At 39.7% G+C, this 21316-nt stretch overlaps 1 protein-coding gene across 2 annotated transcripts in view; it reads right to left on the minus strand.

Annotated features, from left to right (window-relative positions):
• The window catches only part of LRP8 (LDL receptor related protein 8), a 171690-nt gene that overhangs the window by 49885 nt on the left and 100489 nt on the right, over positions 1 to 21316 (minus strand). For both annotated transcript variants that reach the window (XM_030455482.1, XM_030455484.1), the window contains exon 3: positions 18608 to 18730. In XM_030455482.1, coding sequence (XP_030311342.1) covers positions 18608 to 18730 — 123 coding nt within the window. The remainder of the gene's footprint in view (positions 1 to 18607; positions 18731 to 21316) is intronic.

Raw genomic sequence — 21316 nt, forward strand, 5'->3', positions numbered from 1 at the left:
ACAGATACTTTTAGAAAAGAGACATTTGCTTTTTATTGAAACAAACGTTATTTGATTGATTTTGGTTTATATACAAATGACAGAGTCTTCCAGACTCTCTTCAAATGTGTGGCATTTTGACCCTGAACTGTTGAAAATTAGTTTCTAAAAACAATTAATTCTTTTCATTAGCAATAATTTTCCTTAGCACAAGCCTACCAGCCACAATCACCTTGGCCACCATTCAACTTCTTAAAAAAGCAGCTGAGCACAGCACCAGGACTGATTTATCTGTTTCTCTTCCTTACAATAATTTCTAAAATTCCCTGTAATAAGCATACCAGAATGCTCCACTCCTATCACAGCAAGTCCAGAAACAAATTCCAGAAGGCAGCTTACTTCATACACATTCTGGCACATTTAAGCTCTCAACTTCTTCACTTCTTTTGAAGCAAATTAACGCTCAACTCAAAATTAGGTTTTTAAGCACATGACACAATTAACAAAAATCAGTTTGGAGATGTCAGTGTGAACTTGAAGACAGAAAAAAACCCAATATTTTTAAAGTACTGGAAGTAATTACAAAAATCACTTATGTTAGAGAAATGCCTCTTCAAAGGTGGCTGTTGATTTATGGAGGTCAGAACACAGACTGTAGCTGAGAACACTAAACAGATGAAAGCAAACACCCAGAACCATACGGGGCTGGAACCCACCAGCCAACTACATTAGTAGAAAGGATGTTGTGGGAACAAAAGATACAAAATGCAATCATCCTTGTAGTAAGTGGCTCTATACTGTGCCACCACCAAAGCCAAAAATAGGAGGCCAATTTCCATCTCCAGCTCTTCCCGGAAAACCCAATTTTGACCAAGGCAACAGGAGCATCAACTGAGCTGTAAAATACTGTATGTATAAACTGGCAGATAACAGATATCTAAACTGTATAATATATAGTTTTTTTCCTGTGGCAGTTCCTGTTACTCACTCTTATCACTTAAGCAGTAACCAGGAAATCATCAGATATTTTAGTACTATCCTGAAGATAAGCACAGTTTGCTTTCTGATGAACTCCTAATGAACATACTGTTAATTGCATAACCTTCTTTCAGTACAATAACTTTTCTGTTCATCAAGGGCACGGAGTAAACAGCTTCTCTGCTTTAGAGCATCCTTGTAATTAATAATATATTCTTCCCACTTCTAAATATAACCAATAATGAGATGCTTTAAAGAATTCAAGCTGCACCTTTCACCAAGCACTTTTGATCAGAAGAAAACGAGCCACACTTTATTCAGTCAACAGAACCTGCTTTAGCTATGACTGTCAGCTTCCCAGAGAACCTGATCCTGAAAGGCAGCAAGTCTACTTCAAGCAGGTCATGGCAGAAAATCCTGCCAAGGGCAGAAAACATCTTCCTCTATCTAAAATATTGTGTCTCTATCTCCAGGGATATTCCGTGAAGATCAAGGATGAAAAGAAGTACATATAGATGTATTAGATACCAATAGACTATATAAGATAGTATACATAGATATATATATTAGAAAATTATTCTTCACTGTATTAACTCCATGAAAACTCCCATAAATCCATGGATCATGCAGTAAGCTGATACACTGTGCACTGATTAGGTTTTCTTATCCACACCATGTCCCGTCTCAGAGGTTTCTCCTGGTTTCCATTCGCTAAGGAAATGCAGATCCCAGGTATCACAGAGCAGAGAACAGACTGCTTGGTACCTCTGACTGTCTTTAGAGATCTACAAATGATGATCCACAGCTGGGGAGGAGGAAGGAGAGTGGCACTCTTTGATCCATGAATAAACTCTTTTCCCTTAACCAAGCGAGGCTATTTTTGCCCTGAATTCTTTCCCAGTGATCTGGATACCCAACTACTTCCCAGATGAAGTTTGTCCTGGTGGCAGAACTTCCTGTGCCTTACAGCACTGGGCCAAATGTCTTTATGTATACACTGTGCAGTTTCACTGACATCTCTCTGCAGCAGCTGAGACAACTTCCCAGGTTTGAAAGTTACAGGACCATTAAAATCAGCCAAGCATTTGCACAGTAAAAGGCTGTCATTTCTACAGCAATACCCCATTTAAATGTCAGGAGATCTTTAAGACAGGTATCTATTTTGAGGTAAAGATTTCTGGACAGTGAGTCCACTTGTTTATTTACCATGACTGTTAGGAGTTACATCTTATCTCTAGTTCTTTGATCTTGTTTTGGCTTCTGTTCACTGGATCAAATGATGCTGTTTCTTGCTATACTACAGAAACAATTGTGTGTGTGATGAAACCTTTAAGGAGACAGGTATGAATTGATAAAGGCAACTCTCAATCCTTTCCAATAAATCAATTCCCTTCTAATCAAGCCTATTTTCTATGTCTATATCACGTGAGCCTTGTAAGGTTGTTCACAGCCCCTTGTCTAACAACCTGTCTACCTTACAGATGCTACCCATGTCTTCTCCCACCTCTGTCACCAGTTCTTCAATTTAACATGGCCTCTAATTATCCTTTAAACAACATTTTTATAACCTTTATGCTCTAGTCAGATCACATCTGACAAAATACATAAAGTATCTTATTAACAGGATTGTGAGTCAGTCAAGAAGCAGTGACAAGTGAGACAACTCCTGTTTTCCTTGGCACGTTGACGTGCATTTTATTACTTTTTAAAATTTTGATTTATTATATTCAGTTATCAGTCTCTCTGTGGTTTTATCCAAAATTAATAACAGCATGATCAGCACACACAGCTGAACTGTCTATTGCTGTAGTAATTAGGAACTCAAGCCTTGGCCTGGACACCTTCCTACTACAGCAGGTTCTGTACCATAAAAATAAAATCCAAAATAAAGATCAGAAAACTCACTGGCTGTGTCTTGCAACAGGAGTTTGCCAGTACTCCCATTTTAAAAACACAAAACTTTATTGGCTGCTGTTTAGTAGAAGGCATATTATTAAATGTGCAAATGTATCCTTTTCCTCTTCTTTCTGAACAGAAATTAGAAACACCCTTAAATCTCTTCTCTTTTTTTGCCACTGCAGCTATCATTGACCAGTATCACACTATATGGATTTGCTTTTCAGATGGCTAAAGAATTCCTTACAACCCTTAATATACCTGCTTATAAAGTTTTAGGGCATCTTTAAGGCTTCCAGTGTCTTCCTCATCTAGTTACCCCTTGTACCTAGACTTGTTCCAACTTGTACCTAATTGTTTCAGTTTTCACTATTACAGGTTCTTATGCTGATTTGCTATAGAAATGATTAAAAAAACCCCCAAGAATCTATTTCTCTGCACTCAAATTCTAAATGCAATTGCAAAATCAAAGAAAGCAATAAAAAGATAAGGGGTCTTAAGAAGAGTTTTTATAAATTCAGTGAAAATACACAACTGGGCAGAACAAAAAAGGCTGTCATGTAAACTCAATCTATACCAGAAGACAAAGTATACAAGCTGGAGGAAATGGGAAAACTTTTAACCAGAATTCCTACCCTCTTATGCACCAACAAGTCAATCAAACCCAGGACATAAATGAACAGGGAAGGGGGAGAAAAAAATTAAACTTCCCTAGGTCTGGGGCTCCTGAAGCTACTTACTAACTCAGGGATTATTATCTTTATTTGCAAGAATCCAATCCAAATAGCAAGGGGAGAAAAAGCTCAGAAACATGACATAACACCCTGGTTCTTAAGAGCTGCTACATGGCTTTCTAACTTTTCCAGCAGGAAGATGTTTTTTCTGGCTTCCATTAATGAAATGAGGTAGAAATCTCTGAGACAAAGTTCTGTTGCCTGTAGAGCACGTAAGATGGCATTTGGTGTAGATAAAGTAATTTTTATGACTTTCAAACTAAAAGTACACCTCATTTCCTATGCAGGTCAGCTATAATTTCCTACACAGCCACTTAAGACTTGAGGGAGTCTGATGTCAGAACTTTAAATAACTTGCTGCCCTCGCAGTACCTAACCTTTCCAAAACCTTTTCTGACAAGGAGACAGATTTGTTTCTAAGTAGGTTTTCCACCTGCCAGCTGCAGGAGAGAAGACAAAGGGAGCTCAAGGGGAAAGAGTGAAACAGGAAGAGCTTCTCTGTAAGACTCAAAGCACCTGCCCAGCCCTCAAGTCCCACTGAAGACATGAGTTGCAAGAAGCCACCATCCCTGCCTGCTAACATCAGGGACATGGGATGACTGGCAAGAACATGTGAACCTCCCATTAATCATCCCACGCCTTGCAGAAAGGTCACTTGTCCCACTGTGAGTCAGCTCCTCAGCAGTATGGGCATCTTTGCCATCTTCCCTGAAGAAAACAGATGCCAGGCTGCTAATCTGCTTTTCAAAGAGGGAAGGGACAGCCTGGCAGGGAGTTTAATTTGTGTCACCATTACAGTCTAGTCCTGCAGCACCACACACTTCTGATGACCCCAGGATGGAGTTAATACCAAAGGCTGAGCTGAACTGGTATTGCCTTTAAAATGTAAAGGAAATAGTCTCTTACAATTCCATGTAAAAAGCATCTGGAAGCATAAAAACTGAATACCAGAATATTGTTCATTCTGTTGGGTTAAAAAAAAAAATCCACAAAACTAAACAAGAGTAATCACGTGAAAAAACAAAATAAAATATCCATTTCTTTTTAAAATAATTGCAATATCCTGGATTGACTATGACAGGAGAAGCATTCTCACAACCATGTTCAAATGTATTAATTGATTATATCAGCCTTTTTAATGAAGGCAGCACTGAGGGGCCACACAAAAGCACTAAACCAGCCTACAAGTCACCCCAGCATCCAAGTACCCCGGCCCTATTTTGAAATAATGCCTTGTCTGAAAGAACCAGGGTATACAGAAGATCAAATGCAAACTCTGTGGGGATATTCAAGAAGAGGATGCAACATGGTCTGACTTTCAACAGAATAATTTGGCTTGCTCTGTCCAGCCTCTCTGCTGCTAGGTCCAGTTCATAATAGTAGTAGTAGTTTTAGCTGGCTCAACCTACACACTACAAGAGATGCAGAAGCTCCAGGAATAGCAACATTTTTTAAAGACAGATTCATACATCCCTGTATTGCATGGACTGGCACCTGTCATCCATGGTTACCCTACCTGTGCCACTGCTCCTCCTCCTCCACTCAAACCTCCCCATTCTCTCCACTGAGACAGTTTTTATCTCTAGGGTTTGGGAAAGTGTTTTAGTAATTACAGGAGTGAAATCAGCATGTGGAAGGGATTGAACTATCAAAGTTTTTCCTTTGGCTCAGCAGGAGAGAAAAATGTGTCTTGAAAGCCAGAAACATCAGCTGTAGTTCTCACAATATTTGATGAGCAGATAGGTATGTATTCACTCCTTCTGGGACATATGTTACACAACAGCTTCCACTGGCAGCTGCTTTACACTCTTCATAAAAAAAAAAAAAAAAAAAAACCAAGCAAAAAACAAAAACCAAGCTGGCTTCTTCCAAGCCAGGACCATAGGAGATGAATGAAAAAATTGAAGTAAAGGAGAAAAATATGTAGAATCACAGTTGGGCTATGAAAAGGGAAAAACTGATCCCGTAAGTGTGAATTTTCTGGTTTTGCATAATCACTAAACACACTTTCTCAGGAATCTGAATCCCTGACATCTTTTTCTTCAATTCTTTTGCATGATTTTAGAGATCTCTCCCCCATTTATTATGTATATTAAGGATTACTTTTTTTATTTAGTTTAAATTGGCCTTTTCTAAACATTGTTCTATTGCTTCAAGCTGTTTCCCTTTGAAATGTTTTCAGAGTGGTCGTCTCCCTGGTATTTAGAAATCACCATGACTAACTCCTCATAGCTTCTTAAATAGATGCAAAAAGAAAAGGACTTTGACTAATGTTACTAAATGCAGTCACATCACAGACCTTCTCCTGAAGTCAACCTTTAAAAACAGTAATAAATATTTTAAACCATATGATGAAAATATCAGAGGCTCCCATCTCAAAGGAAACAGTTAAACACATGAAAACTCTTTGCTTTCTAGAAGTCTGTGGAATGAAACCATAATGAAGAAGTTGGACACATGTCTAGGAGCTGGTGTGCAGAAGCAGAATGCAATGGCCACTATGAGACAGACAGTAAGACTCAAACTGTGCTCAGGCCACAAGTGTTTTGGGGCCACCAACAATTTAGATCTGTTCCTTTTTCTGTTTTTCATTGCAAGTATCATTTAAAAGTATAAATCTGCATTTCAAATAAAACCAGGTGTAATGCTTACATGAGCAAAGTCTGATAATGAAAGGAAGAAAAAAGAACAACCAACCTCTTTTTTTTTCCCCTTCATAACCCTGACATACAATACTGCTTAAACATTTCTCCTTAAGCCCTCACAACCAAGATTACTTGCTTATAAAGAGTAACAGGGAATATTTCAAAACAGCTTAAACAATGAATCGTGACTGGTACTGAGATGATGTCATTCAGCTGTTCTGCAATGATGTGCTGATTTCTAGACAACCCAAAACTCCACGTTCCTAGTCCAATAGCAGATGGAAGTAGCAATAGTGACCTTTAAATTTCAGGACAATGTAGTCCAGTTACAGCACACATTAGAACAGCAAGATGCAAAATCTGAGAGCCCATATGGAATGGATGATCTGTGCCTGAAGGCTACACAGATTCAAAACTTCCACTTTCTTTTTTGCCTTTTTTTTTTTTTTTAAAAAAAAAATGCTTTCACACGAATGGTTTTGAAGAAGTTGCTTAAGCTCAGTTTTTGTCAGAGCCTGTACATCTCATTGCCCTTACTAAACTAGTGATGCATGTAGACATGATATTAAAGCACGACCAGATGCCTCCCTTCCCTCTAGCATTAGAGAAGTCTGCAAAAGAAATTGCTTCCTAGAAGCCATTAATTTAGGGCTTTCAGCTTAGAGGAAACTGCCTACAATGAAGCACCCAGAAAACTGCATTTAAAAAACAGTAATTTTTTTCTGTCAGCTCAGAGCCTACAGATATTTCCTTGTGCACTTGTGAAAGCCTTGGCTTTACTTCTGACTTCACTTATTAGAAATTAAAACAATACCTTAAACACCTAAAAATGAAGAGGTATGATGAAAATCTAAGTAAGGGATTGTAAAAGAGCAATGTTCAACTTAACAAGTCCCCATATTCTTAAAATTGCTTTGACAAAATCACACCATTCTATTTTTGCAGATGGTGACACTTGGAACCACTTCATCCACCTATGGTCCCCCCATGGGGCAGCAGCAAAACTCAACTCGGGTTTCTTGACTGCCAGACACAATCTCAACAATTTTCCTGAGCAATGTCATGCAAGTCCCCTGAGAAACGTGTAACAAAATCTTAATTTCCTACCACTAGCTCAGTGTGGAAAGCAGAAGCAGCTGTGCTCCACCACTGGGCACCAGACTCCAGTTCAGCCCACCTACTCTTTTCATCCTCCTACTCTTAACTGCTGCTCATCCTGCCCTTTGCACAGAGCATCTTCTCATACTTCTTGCTCATGCTCTTCCCCAAATCCAACCTTCCAGGCTAATTTTGCTTGATCTGCAAGAATCTTGTTAATACAATTAGATATCTATGCAACTAACATATACCTACATATAAAAGCTGACACAGTCAAGCCATGCGTAGCTTCACATGAGCTTATTTGACCTTATTACTATAATATTTGTTTTACTCTTTCTGCTATTCCTCTGTTTCGTTGCTCTTCCTGCTTTACCAGTCTGCTCTCATATAAATCTCATTCTGCAAGCCCCTATATGAGCAACTTCACCATGGTTGTAAGCTCTCATCTAGAAGGCAGCTGCACAGGCCTGGGCAGAACCCCACTGGCTTCAGTAATGCTCTGTTGCAAACACAATTACTTAATTATAAAGGAAATGGTGAATGCTATTAGAAGACCCACGTTTGATCTGCTTTTCTGAAGCATCCTCATGCACTCTTGGAGCTGAAATAATCATTGAGCTTAATCACAGTCTGTGAAGTACGTGGTGGTTATTGGATAGAAGTACAACACAGAAGGGGCTTGCAGTAGAGCAGTCAAGGGCAAAAAGGATATTAAAATGTGATTTTTAAAGTGAACAATCTTTTCTTTAATCCCTCCACAGCAGTTTATTTTGCTGTCTGGCTTGAATATAGTGGATGAGGAAATGGTTCTGAGTGTCACACTGGATAAGCAGTTCAGTAATTATGGAAACAGAATGGAACTATAAAAAAAAACCAACCCACCCATAGATTGTCTTATTGTGATGTTCAACAGCATTGCTGTTTCTTATAAATGAATGCATTGTGCAAGCTGGGAAGAAAGCATTGATTAAAATAATCAAAAGCCCTACTAGAAACTTAGACATGTTTTCCCTTTGTGAAAAAGCAAGCATTGTATCTGAATGATGGTATCTGAATTACCTCTTCCAAAGCCCACTACAATTTTTCCTCATAGATAATTTTAATTAAATCTATTATTACAGGGTAGATTTAAAAAAAAAAATACATAGACTGTATGAAAGGTTGGTGTAATTTGATAAATCTGAAAAATTAGAAAATTTTACCATAGCTTTTAATCTTGATTTCCTGCCAGTCATTTTCAGCTGAAGCAGCTTGCTTGATTAACTTGGTGTGTCCAAACATGCCACCAATCATATAGTTTTTAAGTTGCACCTACAGATACCTGAGAAGCAGAGCAGCTTTTCAGCTCCTACTCTGAAAAGCTGAAATGTCATTAAACACATGGTCAGAGAGGTCAGACATAAGGAGCAGTCCACAACTGGAGTTCAGGCAATTGACACCTTTTCCCCAAACACCTGCATGTGGGCAGCAGCAGAGTGGGTGCTCTGCATTTGGTACCCACCCAGGACAGCCCCAGAAGTACCAATACTTCAGGGGAGATGGGGTCCATGTAGGCAGTAGCACTTCTCCAGGTGCTCAAGAGTATAAATGAGACTGGGGGTTCCTGTCCAAGTGCACGTGTGCATGCTGGCTCCTGCCCTTCCCTTCTCCAGCTGACCAAGAAGCAATTCTGTATCCTCAGGCTCTAGGACAGAGGAAGGCTCACAGCCTGCACGCGGGCTCCATTGAGAAGCTGTTGGTTCCCAACAGTGATGCAAACAGCCTCTTAAGAAGTCTGAAACCTCTTCAGAAGCCTCTCAACTGTGGCTAAGAGTCCAGCACACACCCCTGAGGCTCTGCAAGACACTCTATCAGCAGCTGCTCTTTCATTTTCTCCTCTTCCCAGGCTCATTTTCTTCTCTCATTCACAGAGATTATTCTTATTCTAATCAAAATAAGAAAAAAATAAAAAAAAGGAGAGAGAAAAAGCCCTACAGAACACCAGGGGGACAAAATTATACAAAGGATAAAGACCAGAGCAGCATTGAGACCATACCCATTTGTAAAAGAGATTATGGGTGCCAAAAGTGCTTCTTATCAATAGGGAAAATGAGGCCACAAAAGGCCCTGGATGAGCAAACATAATAAAACCTGCCAAGATGAGTGATAAAAACTATAGAAAGAAAACCAACACAGGTCTCCAGGAAGCTGTCAGAATTAATTGTGAAACAATTTTTCCTGCTACCTGAAGTCTGAACCTTTTTTTAATTTAAATGAAAAGATTACCTAAGTATGCTGCAACATTGGTACTACCCATTGTACCTGCCATTACATGACATCCTCTCTGTTCTACCAAAGGACTGAATATATCAAACAGCATCCAGGACTTTTAAAAAATTAATGAAGAGGAGAAATTGAGAGCAGTGTGACACTTCCATGTCACATCATCTCCAGCAGCCATCCTGCACCATTCCTGGTAACATCTGCATGGCCACAGAGACACATGTTTCATACCAAGTGAAGATGCTACTTTTTCATGCTAAAGTGAGAACTCTTGTGAGGTCCTAAAGTTAGCAAAAAATGAAATGCTGGTCAAAGAGACTAACAGAACACCAAGGAATCAGGGCAAAAAAAAAAAATTAAAATATTCAGCAGACATAACAGACAGTTCTATCTAGTATGTCCTCTTTCTTATACATGTAAAAAAAATAATCTAAGCTTGAAAAGGCTCTGAGGCTATTAAATAATTGTGTTTCTTATCTACCAGTGAACACTTCATCTTTTATATAAATACAAAGAACCCCCCACCTGTTTTCTTTTTCAGAGGATGGAACAGACAGCTTAGATGGGAATTTTAATTGAATGTGTTCAGGCTGCTGCACAAGAATAGTGGTGTGCAGACCTGTGGCTGAGAAGAAAAGGCTTTCCCTGACCACCTACACCTTTACTTCATTACAAATATCCCTGCTGGTTCACACAACTCAGCTCCAAGTTTGACACCTGCAATGTTTAGAGGCAGGAACTGAAGCAGAAACATGTAAATTTTAGCAGAATTCAGCATGTTAATCACTATAGCTCATTCACATTCCATATGGGGCCAATACACCTGCTGAACTGCTTCAATGATGTCCCATTACTTCTTTGTGTCTTTGCATATGTGCATTTTTAATACACATGTATAACTTTGCCTATATATCACATACACCATGACTAGAAATTAAATTGCTGACTGTCCAACATGCTACACATGCTGCTCCCTGTTAAAAAAGAAAAAATAAGGGCAGGGGAAGACATGGTTATACATGTGCTAAAATGACAAGTGTTTGTTAACTTTAGGCCAAAACAGAGAATTCAGTCTTCATACAGTAACTTCAGTCTTGTACAACAGGACACCTAGAAAACTCAAATGACATGGTATAATGATTACCCTAGCAGTATAAGCCAGAAATATGGTGCAATAACTGGCACAAGTACATTCATTTGGGAATGTGTAAGCACATGGAGGTCTAAGAAAGCTCCTGAGCTAAGTCCTCTGTATTTTAATGCAAAGGATTCTTAGCATGCTTTAGTATAAATATAAGTTAAAATATTGTTATTGTTATATAGTTATAAATATAAATATAGTTATAAATATAAATATAGGTGTAAATATAAATATAAATATAGTTAAAATGTAAGACAGAAAGAATGAGCTGAAATCTATCACCCCAAGTATCACCACTGAATAGAGAGTCCCTAGAAAGGAGTCTGGAAGCTGCTTGGGTAAACCCAAGCCCTGATTGAGGGCAGCTATGGGAGCTCCCTGAAGCCTGCAAATGCACAGGGTGAGGATCCACAACCCCCTGAGGAGTGCAGGCAGCACTGGCAGCAACCACAGCTCACCCCAGAGCACAATCTGACTGGAAGCATTTCAGAGTTAAAAATCTCCAGTGCCAGGTTTAAATTACATACATTGTCTAGCAGAGCATGCAGAGACTGAGTATTAAACCATGATCAGTCTTAATCATGATCCTAATCCTCAAGGAAGCAGGCTGGAGTATCACGAGACCCTTATTAATACTGCAAATGATTTCAGTGGGAGTTTGTCCTGAATAAAACGACCCTAAAGCTGTAGAAATGGAGAGAGGAAAAATATCTACCAAGGGAAAGGTGGTGGGACTAGGGATCACAGCATCAACATATAATTCATTATGATACTAAACCACAGAAGCTATTTAAATGTGCAAAATTTTATCATACTTTTGTTTGATATTCACTTGTTTTCCTCACACCATAATTCACCTGTTTTTGCTCTCTGTATTCTTGCTCTGCAACGCTGGTTCCCTCAGTTAACAAAAGATTTCCATTTTAAAATTCTGTTTTGCTTTTGATTCCTAGAAATTATTCTCTGTCCTTACACTTACAGTAAGTAAACAAGCTGTGATCCCCATAATAAACAAGCAAAATTATAAATATAAAAATCAGGTAATCAAAATTACAGAAACAAAGCAGCAAGAGAATGGAAAAATGAAAGTAGAAGGCAATGTAAAGCTTCTGGAGTATTTCTTAAAACCTCTTAATTTTTCACTAGTTCAATATTTATGGCCTGCTAAATAATGACATGTACAAGAGCTTCACATGCTCAACTTGGATTTTCCTGCTATTCTCTCCTATTGAAATAACTGCAAGATTGATTATAACCATAAAAAGGCAGCATCATCCTTTTTTATGACTCTTCCTGTTTATGAGCTGCATGAATGCATTAGACCAATAGGAAAACTACCTGAATATCAGTGTTGAAAACTTTGTAGCAGTCAGCTGGCTTAAAGCTCGAAGTCAGTCTGAGGGATAGGAACAATGCAAATGTCAAAGCTTGCAATGCTATGTGAACAAGTGAGAGGTGCAAGGCAATGTCACTGAAGAGCAATAAAAACATCAGAAAAGACTCTGATGTTTGCCATCAGACATGACATCTGTGACATCAGCAAAGGTATTTTCTATTGTTTTCTATAGGACCTGGCCCTCTCAGGTGACTTCTGAGATATAAGCTCTAAATACTTCCCCTTGAAGGAAAAGCACATTTTGTTTTGAACAAGTATGGCTTTAAGCTCTTTAGCACTGGTAGAATTGAAGCACAATCATTACATACCTAAATTCATTTACATGTTTAGATAAGTAAAATGCTGAGACCACCAAAGCCACGAAATTACCAAAAAGGAGATGTAATTCACTGCCCACAGATAAAGATACCTCACTCCTGAGGATAAATAACTAGGCTTTCAGTTCACTGAATTTCCTTTGATGTAAAAAGGATAATTTTACGCTACAAGAAAAGGAATAGGATGGAGGAAAAACTGGATTTGTTTCCTTACCCTGTCAAAGACTCCTTCTCACTCTGTTTTTGAGTCCTTTGGGATATTAAGGTCAATTTGGGATTGTTCAACAGGGACAAACCTGGAGGCATTCAAAGAAGTTATAGTTCCATAGTTTTATGGGAGGGAGTTTTCAAGAGTCTGGAACCCCCTGCTAAGTAGACCTAGACACTAGGTACTATACTGAGGACATAAAAATTAATTATATCAAATCAATTTTATTTTAGATGTGTTAAAACTTTGACAAAGGTGAGTGAACAAGGAAAAAATTGTATCCTGGTTGTGGAATTGTGTTATTTGCAATTATCTGACAAACTAATCTGACGAGGTTGAGGAAACAGGCTTTTGTTCAGCCATCAGAAGAGAAGGCTAAAGGAAAATTTAATTGCTGCCTTGAACTCAAAACTGGGAGGGACTAGAAAAGATGGCATAGGATTGTTCTCAGAGATGCACAGAGACAGGATGGAGGCAATAGACACGTCCTATAACAAAGGAAATTCTGGTGAGATATAGGGATTTTTTTTTCATTAATAAGGGTAGTCAAGCATGAAGAAAAAAGTCCACTTTGAGCAGGGGAAGGGAGTAGATGACCCCAAGAGGTCCCTTCCATGTTAAATTCTATCATGACTTCATGGAGAGATGATCCTGGCTGTTCTCATTTTGTTCTGTCTCAATATCACCTTGACAAATCAAAGCTTTCATCATTAGCCCTATAGAGCAGTCTTGGCATCCAGAAAATGGCACTGTTTCTTTTGTGCCCTGTCACCAGGAGGATCCTGTAGCTCTAGAAAAGTTCCCACAACCTATACCTTGTCCTGTATTTATTTTACAGATGTGGTCGAAACCTGAGATGGGGTCTATCATCTATCAGGGCTCCCAACTAGAGACAGTGATGAGGGGAAAACTGCAGGGGGACAGTGACAAGACTACTGAATCTGTTGTACTCTGTGCTGGCAATAGCCAGGTAGTTTAGGGGGAGTGTTAACAAAATGCACACCTGCACACTTGACATTAACATTGCCTTATTCAAGTCCCTGAATAATCTGTAACAAATTAGTCCAACAGAATGGCTCTTAATTTACATGTTCCACTGCATTTACAGTCCCCCATCATATACATACAAACAGACCCATCTTATCATATTCATACAAACAGATCAGTTCTTAATGTTGGGGGAAAAATAAGAAATAAAAATCTCCCTGTGACTGCCCCAGGTCCTAAAACCTGGTATCTGGCTGTGCCTGCCTGATTTGGCCTATTTTTTATTTTTGCTACTTGAAGTTCAATGGCCCAGTGTACATGATGCCCTGAATGAGACAGCCCCTACCCTTCTCCAGGATAAAATTCTCTAAGGGCAGGGAACAGTTTATTAAGTCACTTTCCACAAAAGAGCAGTAATATCACCAAACTCGGTCGTGCAGATCTGCATCAAAGAAGAATACCAGAGATGTGACAGCCTTCAGGGTGAACTGAGAGCTAGGAGAGGACTGGGCATTTGGGGGAGAGCAATCCCAGCAGCACTACCAACACTTACGGAATTTTGCATCTGGGCAACTTAATAGAAAACAAGGACAGAACTGATGACCACTGAGAGAGATCAGGATACACAGCAGCAGCACACAAAGTCCCTAGGACCATAGAAAATAACCATTAAAAATCTGTCAAGCTCGCCTACATCTCCCTGAACAATTTGTTACATGTACTTCAAAACAGAAAGGACTGCATGAATTAATACTGGGTTTCAAACCAGCACCCAGGGTTTAATTTTATATTCTGTTTCCATTTAAAAATCTATTTCTAGGATTGCTGCTTATTAAACCTGCCCTATTAAGTCATTTCCTACTACATGCAATATGAATTCAGGTCTCCTCTTCCCTTTTTCTCCCTTCTAAAAACCTACTATACCTTTCTGTATAATAATTTCTGCTCTTAACTAGGAGAATGTCACATATCTGACAAAGAAATAAGTGGCAAGTTTATGCTGCCTGCATTCCTCAATCTCATTATATATACAATGTCCTAAGGCAAGAGTTTGCCAGCTTAGATTTTCTCTGCCTCTACCCCTTTAATTTGTGTTCCCATCAGTGTTGTTACTGTTTGATAGCACTTATTTTTGTTTTCCTCTAGAGTGTAGTGGGGTTTTTTTCTCTTTTTTTCCCTTTTTTTAAAGTCACTGGTTAAATAATCAAAATACTTCAGAGGGAAATTTAGATTTCTTCCTTGTAAAAAAGCAGAATGATTCATTCCCTGTGCTGGCACAGCATTAGGTGGATAATACTCCTTTTGCTGGAGGTCTCTGTTAGCTCAGTAAGAAAAGTGTCTTCCCTTCCCCCTCTCTCAGCTTCAAGAAACTGGATAGGAAAACAGAAAGACCTCTTCCCATCAGCATAAGCAAAGCCTGAACAAGTCAGCAGTGGCTGCAGCACAGCTCTGCTGGGATCTCCAAGCCACTCAGGGCTTTTACTGAATGCAATGAAAAAATTCAAAGAAGAGACTGGGACCCTGCATGCCCAAGCCCAAATTCCTCCCCATCCCCACCAGCAGCACAGCTAAATGGTGTTTCTTTGTTCCTTCTCACCCACCATCCTATTTTTTTTCATTTAGTATCTTTCTCAGAATTATTTTTTTTTCTCTTCGGGATTGAATTCCTTCTCCTTTCTCCCCCAGCCTCAATCAACACAACCTCTAAAGCTGAATTCAGTCCCTTCTGTCTGCCTCTTGCAGATAACACTAATTTCTGAGTTCATATGGTTTTTCTTCTCCTAATTTAGGGACTCATTCTAATTCCACACAGAAACAAAAAATAAAAAAATCCCCCCCCAGATTTACAGTATTTCTAATGATGACTTCAGAGAGAACAGATCTAGCCCACAAGATGCCCCTGAATAGATCAGCAAAAGAGGGACATTTATTTGAAACCTTATTATAAATTAAATGAGAGAAAATATATTCACCAGACAGATAATAGCACAAAAAAACCTGACAGAGGCAGAACAATGAGGTTTAGTAGCAACACTCCCATGTTGCATGACTAAATCACATGGACAAACCTATGGATGGGGGAGCATGTTTAGGTTAAGCTTCTGGCTCAAATAAAAAGGAATAAACAGTTTCTTAATCATAATGACCATTTTTAAACCAAAAGGTTGGACAGCCACCTTCTCAAAAATCAGCAGTGTGAATATTAATAAACACTCAACTAACACCAAACCCACAAGAAGTTCTAAGATCCTACAGTACTCATCAGCTGAGAATCCAAAGGGACTTAAAGATGTCCTTACACCTGCTGTTCCCAGCCACATTCAGGGGCTTGATAAAATTCAGTTTAAAAAACAAAAGTGCATGGATAGCAGATGTCTACATCACTGGTGCAACAGAAGTCAGGCCAGCTGTGATGACCTAGCTACAGAAGACAGGTCACCCTGTCCTGAAAACCAGGATGGGTAACATTCCCCCAGGGAATATTATCAGGTAAAAAGCTGAGCAACTTCAGTTACCTGGGAAATAAAAAAAGCAAAGTACTCTTTTGGTTTTGGAGGGAGGTCACCTGAAAAAATGACAAACACAAACTGCCATCTTTAACTAAGCATTAGAAATGGGAACACAAGATCCTTCATGACCAATCCAAGAGCACAACTTGTATTTTAAAAGCACCACAAAAGCGTTCAGAAAATAAAAAGCCATTTAGCAGGTGACTACATGCCAAGAGGAATTGCCCTGTTTTGATCACTCTCCAAGCTGGAAATACTCCTGAAGTGCAAAAGTCAGCATTATCAGTGTGCTTAACATCAAATGTCCTATGACTATGGACAATGTCCCAATGTTGCATTAATTGAGGAAAAACCCTGAATCTTGGCAGGGGTGCTAGTTATTATGTCTGTCTGAAAGCCATTGATTTTATAAAGCAGTTTGATCTTGCCAGAAGTGAGAAATCTCAATCTCTCAACCTGTCCCTTCCTCAGAGGAACCTCTGCAGTGCAGGCTCTTCCAAAGGGCTGCGCTGCATTTCTAAACAGGAAAATGTGACTGTCTGAGGGGCCTGCAGTCATTCCCCAGGCACAGGGAGGAAGTTCAGCCTTGCTTTTATCAGGGAGAAAGAAAATGGGGCTGGAGAGAAGGACCATACAGGACAATCTCCATTTTGCCTCTCAACATCCTCTTCTTTGCCCTTAAATAACACTTCTTAGAAGTACAAATTAAAAGCAAAGTTCTTTGTTTAGTAATCCACCAGGTTCATACCCCACTGCTATCTTGACCAATTGTGACAAGAAGACCTGCAAACCTATGTGAATTAACCCCACAACTGAACTGTGCCTGCTCATTACCAGGCTGATTCTGTTTCCTCCCAGAGAAGAGCAGATCAGCCTTTGAGATGACACAGATTTTGCCAAGGATACAAAACACCTGGGAAGAATGTCCTTACCCTGCAAATTAAAGCCCACAGATATCAACAGTCATAAGATTAAAAGTACTTGATCAGATTAAAACTACTTGATCTTCATCTGATTAAGAAGGAACTTCAGATCTGAATAATCCTATAAAACAAGTAAAGTTCCAAAATTCTAATTGCAGATATTTTGAAAATCCAAAGGCAAGCTCTGCTTTTAACTGATAGAGACACAAACATTGGCTTCTCTTGGGAGTTAGCCACAAGTCAGACATAGGCTTGTACTGACTCTCCTTTGGATGTCAAGACACAAGTTCATGCATCCATCACACAAACAAAAATTGGCTGCTTTGGCAAAAACTCATAACTACCCCTAACTATCTTATGGCAAAGCATGGTGAATTTGCTTGAGAGCAAATAAAATATATGCCATAGAACTACACCATAGTCTTTGACCTGGTTTCAAAGCCCTTGCATTTAAAAACAAATTAAGAATTGGGCTCCACAGGTGCTGCTAGTTTCATGAGGAATTCCCAGTTCACCCAGTAAGCATATACCACAGAGTGGGAACAAACGTCTCCCTGTGTCAAGGTGACAGTGACCCAACTCCCATCAGCACCAGGGAGGTATTTCAAGGGCCACCTATCTTGCTGAACCTAGATTTCAGTCTCTTTTATGGTTTCAAGCAGAACTATCCCACCAAACTGAACAAATTACTTTCCTCTCAGGACAGCTGTAACAATCAAAGGCTCAGGTCAAGTCTCTTTTGCTATACTTAAGTTCTAAGGCTGATTTCCCCAGAGGATAGAATAAGTAGGGGAAAATAGAAGGTGAAATGGCTAGAAAAGGAATGGAAGATGATGAAGAGAAAGCATCAGGGATCTTAGGGATGCATGGCCTATACATAATCTATGCTATGGATTGCAGAGATTGCAGGGAATGGAGCTGCTTATTCATCCCCCCTCCAGACAATCAGTGGAAGCAGCATTAATAAGACAGCTTTTAACTAAGGAGGATGCAGCAGGAGAGACAAACACATATACAGTACATAAACATGTTAATGTAGTTACTTAAGTCATTTTTTCTGTAGCTGAATATGGCTGCAAAAACGGTTCCGTTCATTTTATGCAAGAGAAGTGCATTCATCTTTCTTAATTAGGGAGAAAGTAGGACTGGTACTAGGCTTAAAAATAAAGGGATGGGTAATTTTAAAGTCCTCTATGTGCCCCACTCTGATGAAATCCAGTAAAATACTTCCTCCAACACTGTTTCTGACTCATGGGAATCTATTTGTGGAGTACATGACTGGAAATTCAATAGAATGGCTTGTAACTAGTTTCTCCATCTGTCCACGAACAAATCTGCATCACAGTCTGGAAAAGTTCTACATTTGAAAGTGTCTCTCATGTGATTTGAGTGACCTGAATATTGTGTGTCTTTCTGTTCTAAGAGAAGCAAAAGTTGACATCCTGAAACTGTTGGGTACAACACCTCCAACTTCCCTATGCTTTCATAAGACACCATGTCTGAGAAATACCACTTTTCTGTGCTACTCACTGCATGCTGCTTCTGATTCATCTGACCCATCAGGGCATTCTTCTTCACCATCACATTTCCACCTGGCTGGGATGCAGTGGCCATTGTCACAAGTGAAATCCGACTCAGCACAAGTTTTCTTTGCTGCAAGAAAAAAAAAAAAAGAGTGTTTGGCATGAATATAAGCAGTACAGAAGAACTCCAGTATATCCAATCCCATTAAGAATGTTACTGAATGCCCTATATTAAGAAGGATTCATTTCACAATTAATACTGCTTCTCCGTGGTAGAGTCAGAAAGGCAAAGATGGATGTTTCTTCTTGCTGGAAACTCTTATCCCCCCATTATTTAAAGTGAATACACTCTTTCATGCCTTTTTCCAGGCATTCAAAAACCAGGGACATAATTTTTCAAAATACATTTCTAAGGCTTTTATTATAGAAAACCACTGCTTGAATGGAATCAAGTCTACTGCATGATTTATAGACAGGTAAGACAAACACCTTTGGAGTACTATCATCTAAGTAATCCTCATTTTATCTATGCAATCTATTAATGACTTTTTAGTTTAGCTGTCACCATACCAGATGATCACAAAGCACTCTTCCAAACACTAAAAATCTTCTCATTAAATGTCAACCACTCCACACAATTTGCTTTGCTTGCATTAATCTGGGGCTTGAAAAAGATGCCAGACATGAACTCAAGCAATTAATTGGTCTATTCCCATGTGCTGGTGACAATGCTGGTGACAAAGCACCATCAGTGCCCTGTAATACAAATCAGCAGCTTCCCACTACAGCACAAATTAATCTAAAGGTATCTGGTCCCCTTCAGTCCTTGGCCTCAGCATCCATGTGATCACCAGTCACTCACTGCTTTTGCAATGGTGACTTAAGACTTTTCTGCTAGGAACAGGACTGGGCAGCCATGCCATGAGAGTCAGGAGCAATGTCTTGGAGTCCCTTGAAGCACAGGACTCTAGGGCTGCTCTCTACCTTTGTTAGGGATCAACTTACACAGGGAGTGGTGGTGGGGAGATTTGTTTCTTCCCTCTGCAAAGCTGCTGACAACCTAATAGGATCACAGGAAAATCCAGGTAGTCAGGACCTCAGGAGGTCACCAAGCCCAACCTCCTGCTCAAGACAGGGTCAGCTCTGAGGTCAGACCAGGTTACTCTGGCTTTTATCCTGTCTGGTTATAGATAACCCCAAGATAGAGACAGCATGACCTGGGCTACCTGTTCACTGCTTTGCTGCTCTCATGGTGAGGTCTGAGCCTGAAAGCTATTCTCTGGTATAAGATATTTCTTCCAGCAAACATTTTCAGGTTTCCAGGGTTTCCTTTTTTTCTTTCCCTCTTGTTTTTTTTTTTTTTTCTTACATGAGCTGCTGCCAGGGAGGGACCCACCTTAAATACAGGACACATGCCCACAGAGGAAACAAGGAGCATTGCTGTGTGAGGTGCTGGAGGGGTCTGCACGACAGACATCAAATACTCATTTCCTATTATACAAACCATGCAGCTCCCCTGAACCGGCATGCAACAAGAAAACACTGCAAAGCATCACTAAGCAGCTGTACAACCTCTCAGGATGCATTTTATAATGAGAACACATATTCACACCCCTTCTGTTGCTAAATGAGCCAGATTCTGGAGGGAGGTGGGGAGAAGGATAATTTTGCTTTTCAGTCATTCAGAACCAGGTGCTATGAACTAATATAGGAAAAGAAAACCAATACCATATAGACCTTTCACACTAAAAATTCAGGCTGATCTTTGTAAGTCTTTGCACATTGGTTATCAGGGGGAGCAGACTTTATCCTCAGCATCTCCAGTAAGAAAACCAAAACCTGTGAAAGTGGCAATTCGAGCATCACTTCTGAGTTTGGTTTAATCTGATGTATTTAATGGTCAGAAAAGTCTGACCAGATACAGATGGGATATGCATGCATCAGCAAAGTCAGAGCACTCCTCTGCTTGATGTAAAGCTGACTGAGTAAAACATTGGTATTTCCTGTTAGGGGAAGGTTATGGCATCTACAAATGAAACAATCCCATCTTCATCCAGAAAGCAGAGACTACTACAATACTTAGGACACAAGCAGCTTAATTTTAAAAATTAATTTCATTTTATACCAGCTCTCTCCACATCCTAATTTTTCACTTCCTGTAGGATAAATGTCCTTTGAATCATTCTCTAGACACCCAAGCACAATGACTTTTCCACCCCAAACCAAACCTCCCCTTTTTTCTCAGCCTAACCCTCCAATCACTGTTATTTCCAGGACAAGCAGGAGGGAGGGGGTCAGAAGCAGAAAGGAGCATAACCAGCATCCCCTCCACCACTGCCAACCTGCTCACAGCAGATGGTGGCACTGATTGCTTTGTTCCCCTGACTCTTGGGCAGCACAATTAATAGATTGCCAGGATTCACAAAAGGGGGTGAGAAGCAGGACTGATGGTCCCGTGGCATGGCTTGAAAGGTGTTAGTGTGCTCCCTCAGTGCAGCCCTGCTTTGCAAAATGAAGCTGGGCACAAAAGGCCATCAGCAGTGGCCAAACCAAAAGATGTCCCCCCCTTGTCTACATGCCTACCCAAAGGTCCAACAGTCCTGTGCCAGATAAATCAGCAGGATACAAAAACATTTTGTCCTTTTGTTTGAATCTAAGATAATCTCTTAAAGGATGAAGGGGACAAACTCAAACCTATGACTATTTATTTTTTTAT

The sequence above is a fragment of the Calypte anna genome, chromosome 8 (genome assembly GCF_003957555.1).
Source record: "Calypte anna isolate BGI_N300 chromosome 8, bCalAnn1_v1.p, whole genome shotgun sequence".
Taxonomy (NCBI): domain Eukaryota; kingdom Metazoa; phylum Chordata; class Aves; order Apodiformes; family Trochilidae; genus Calypte; species Calypte anna.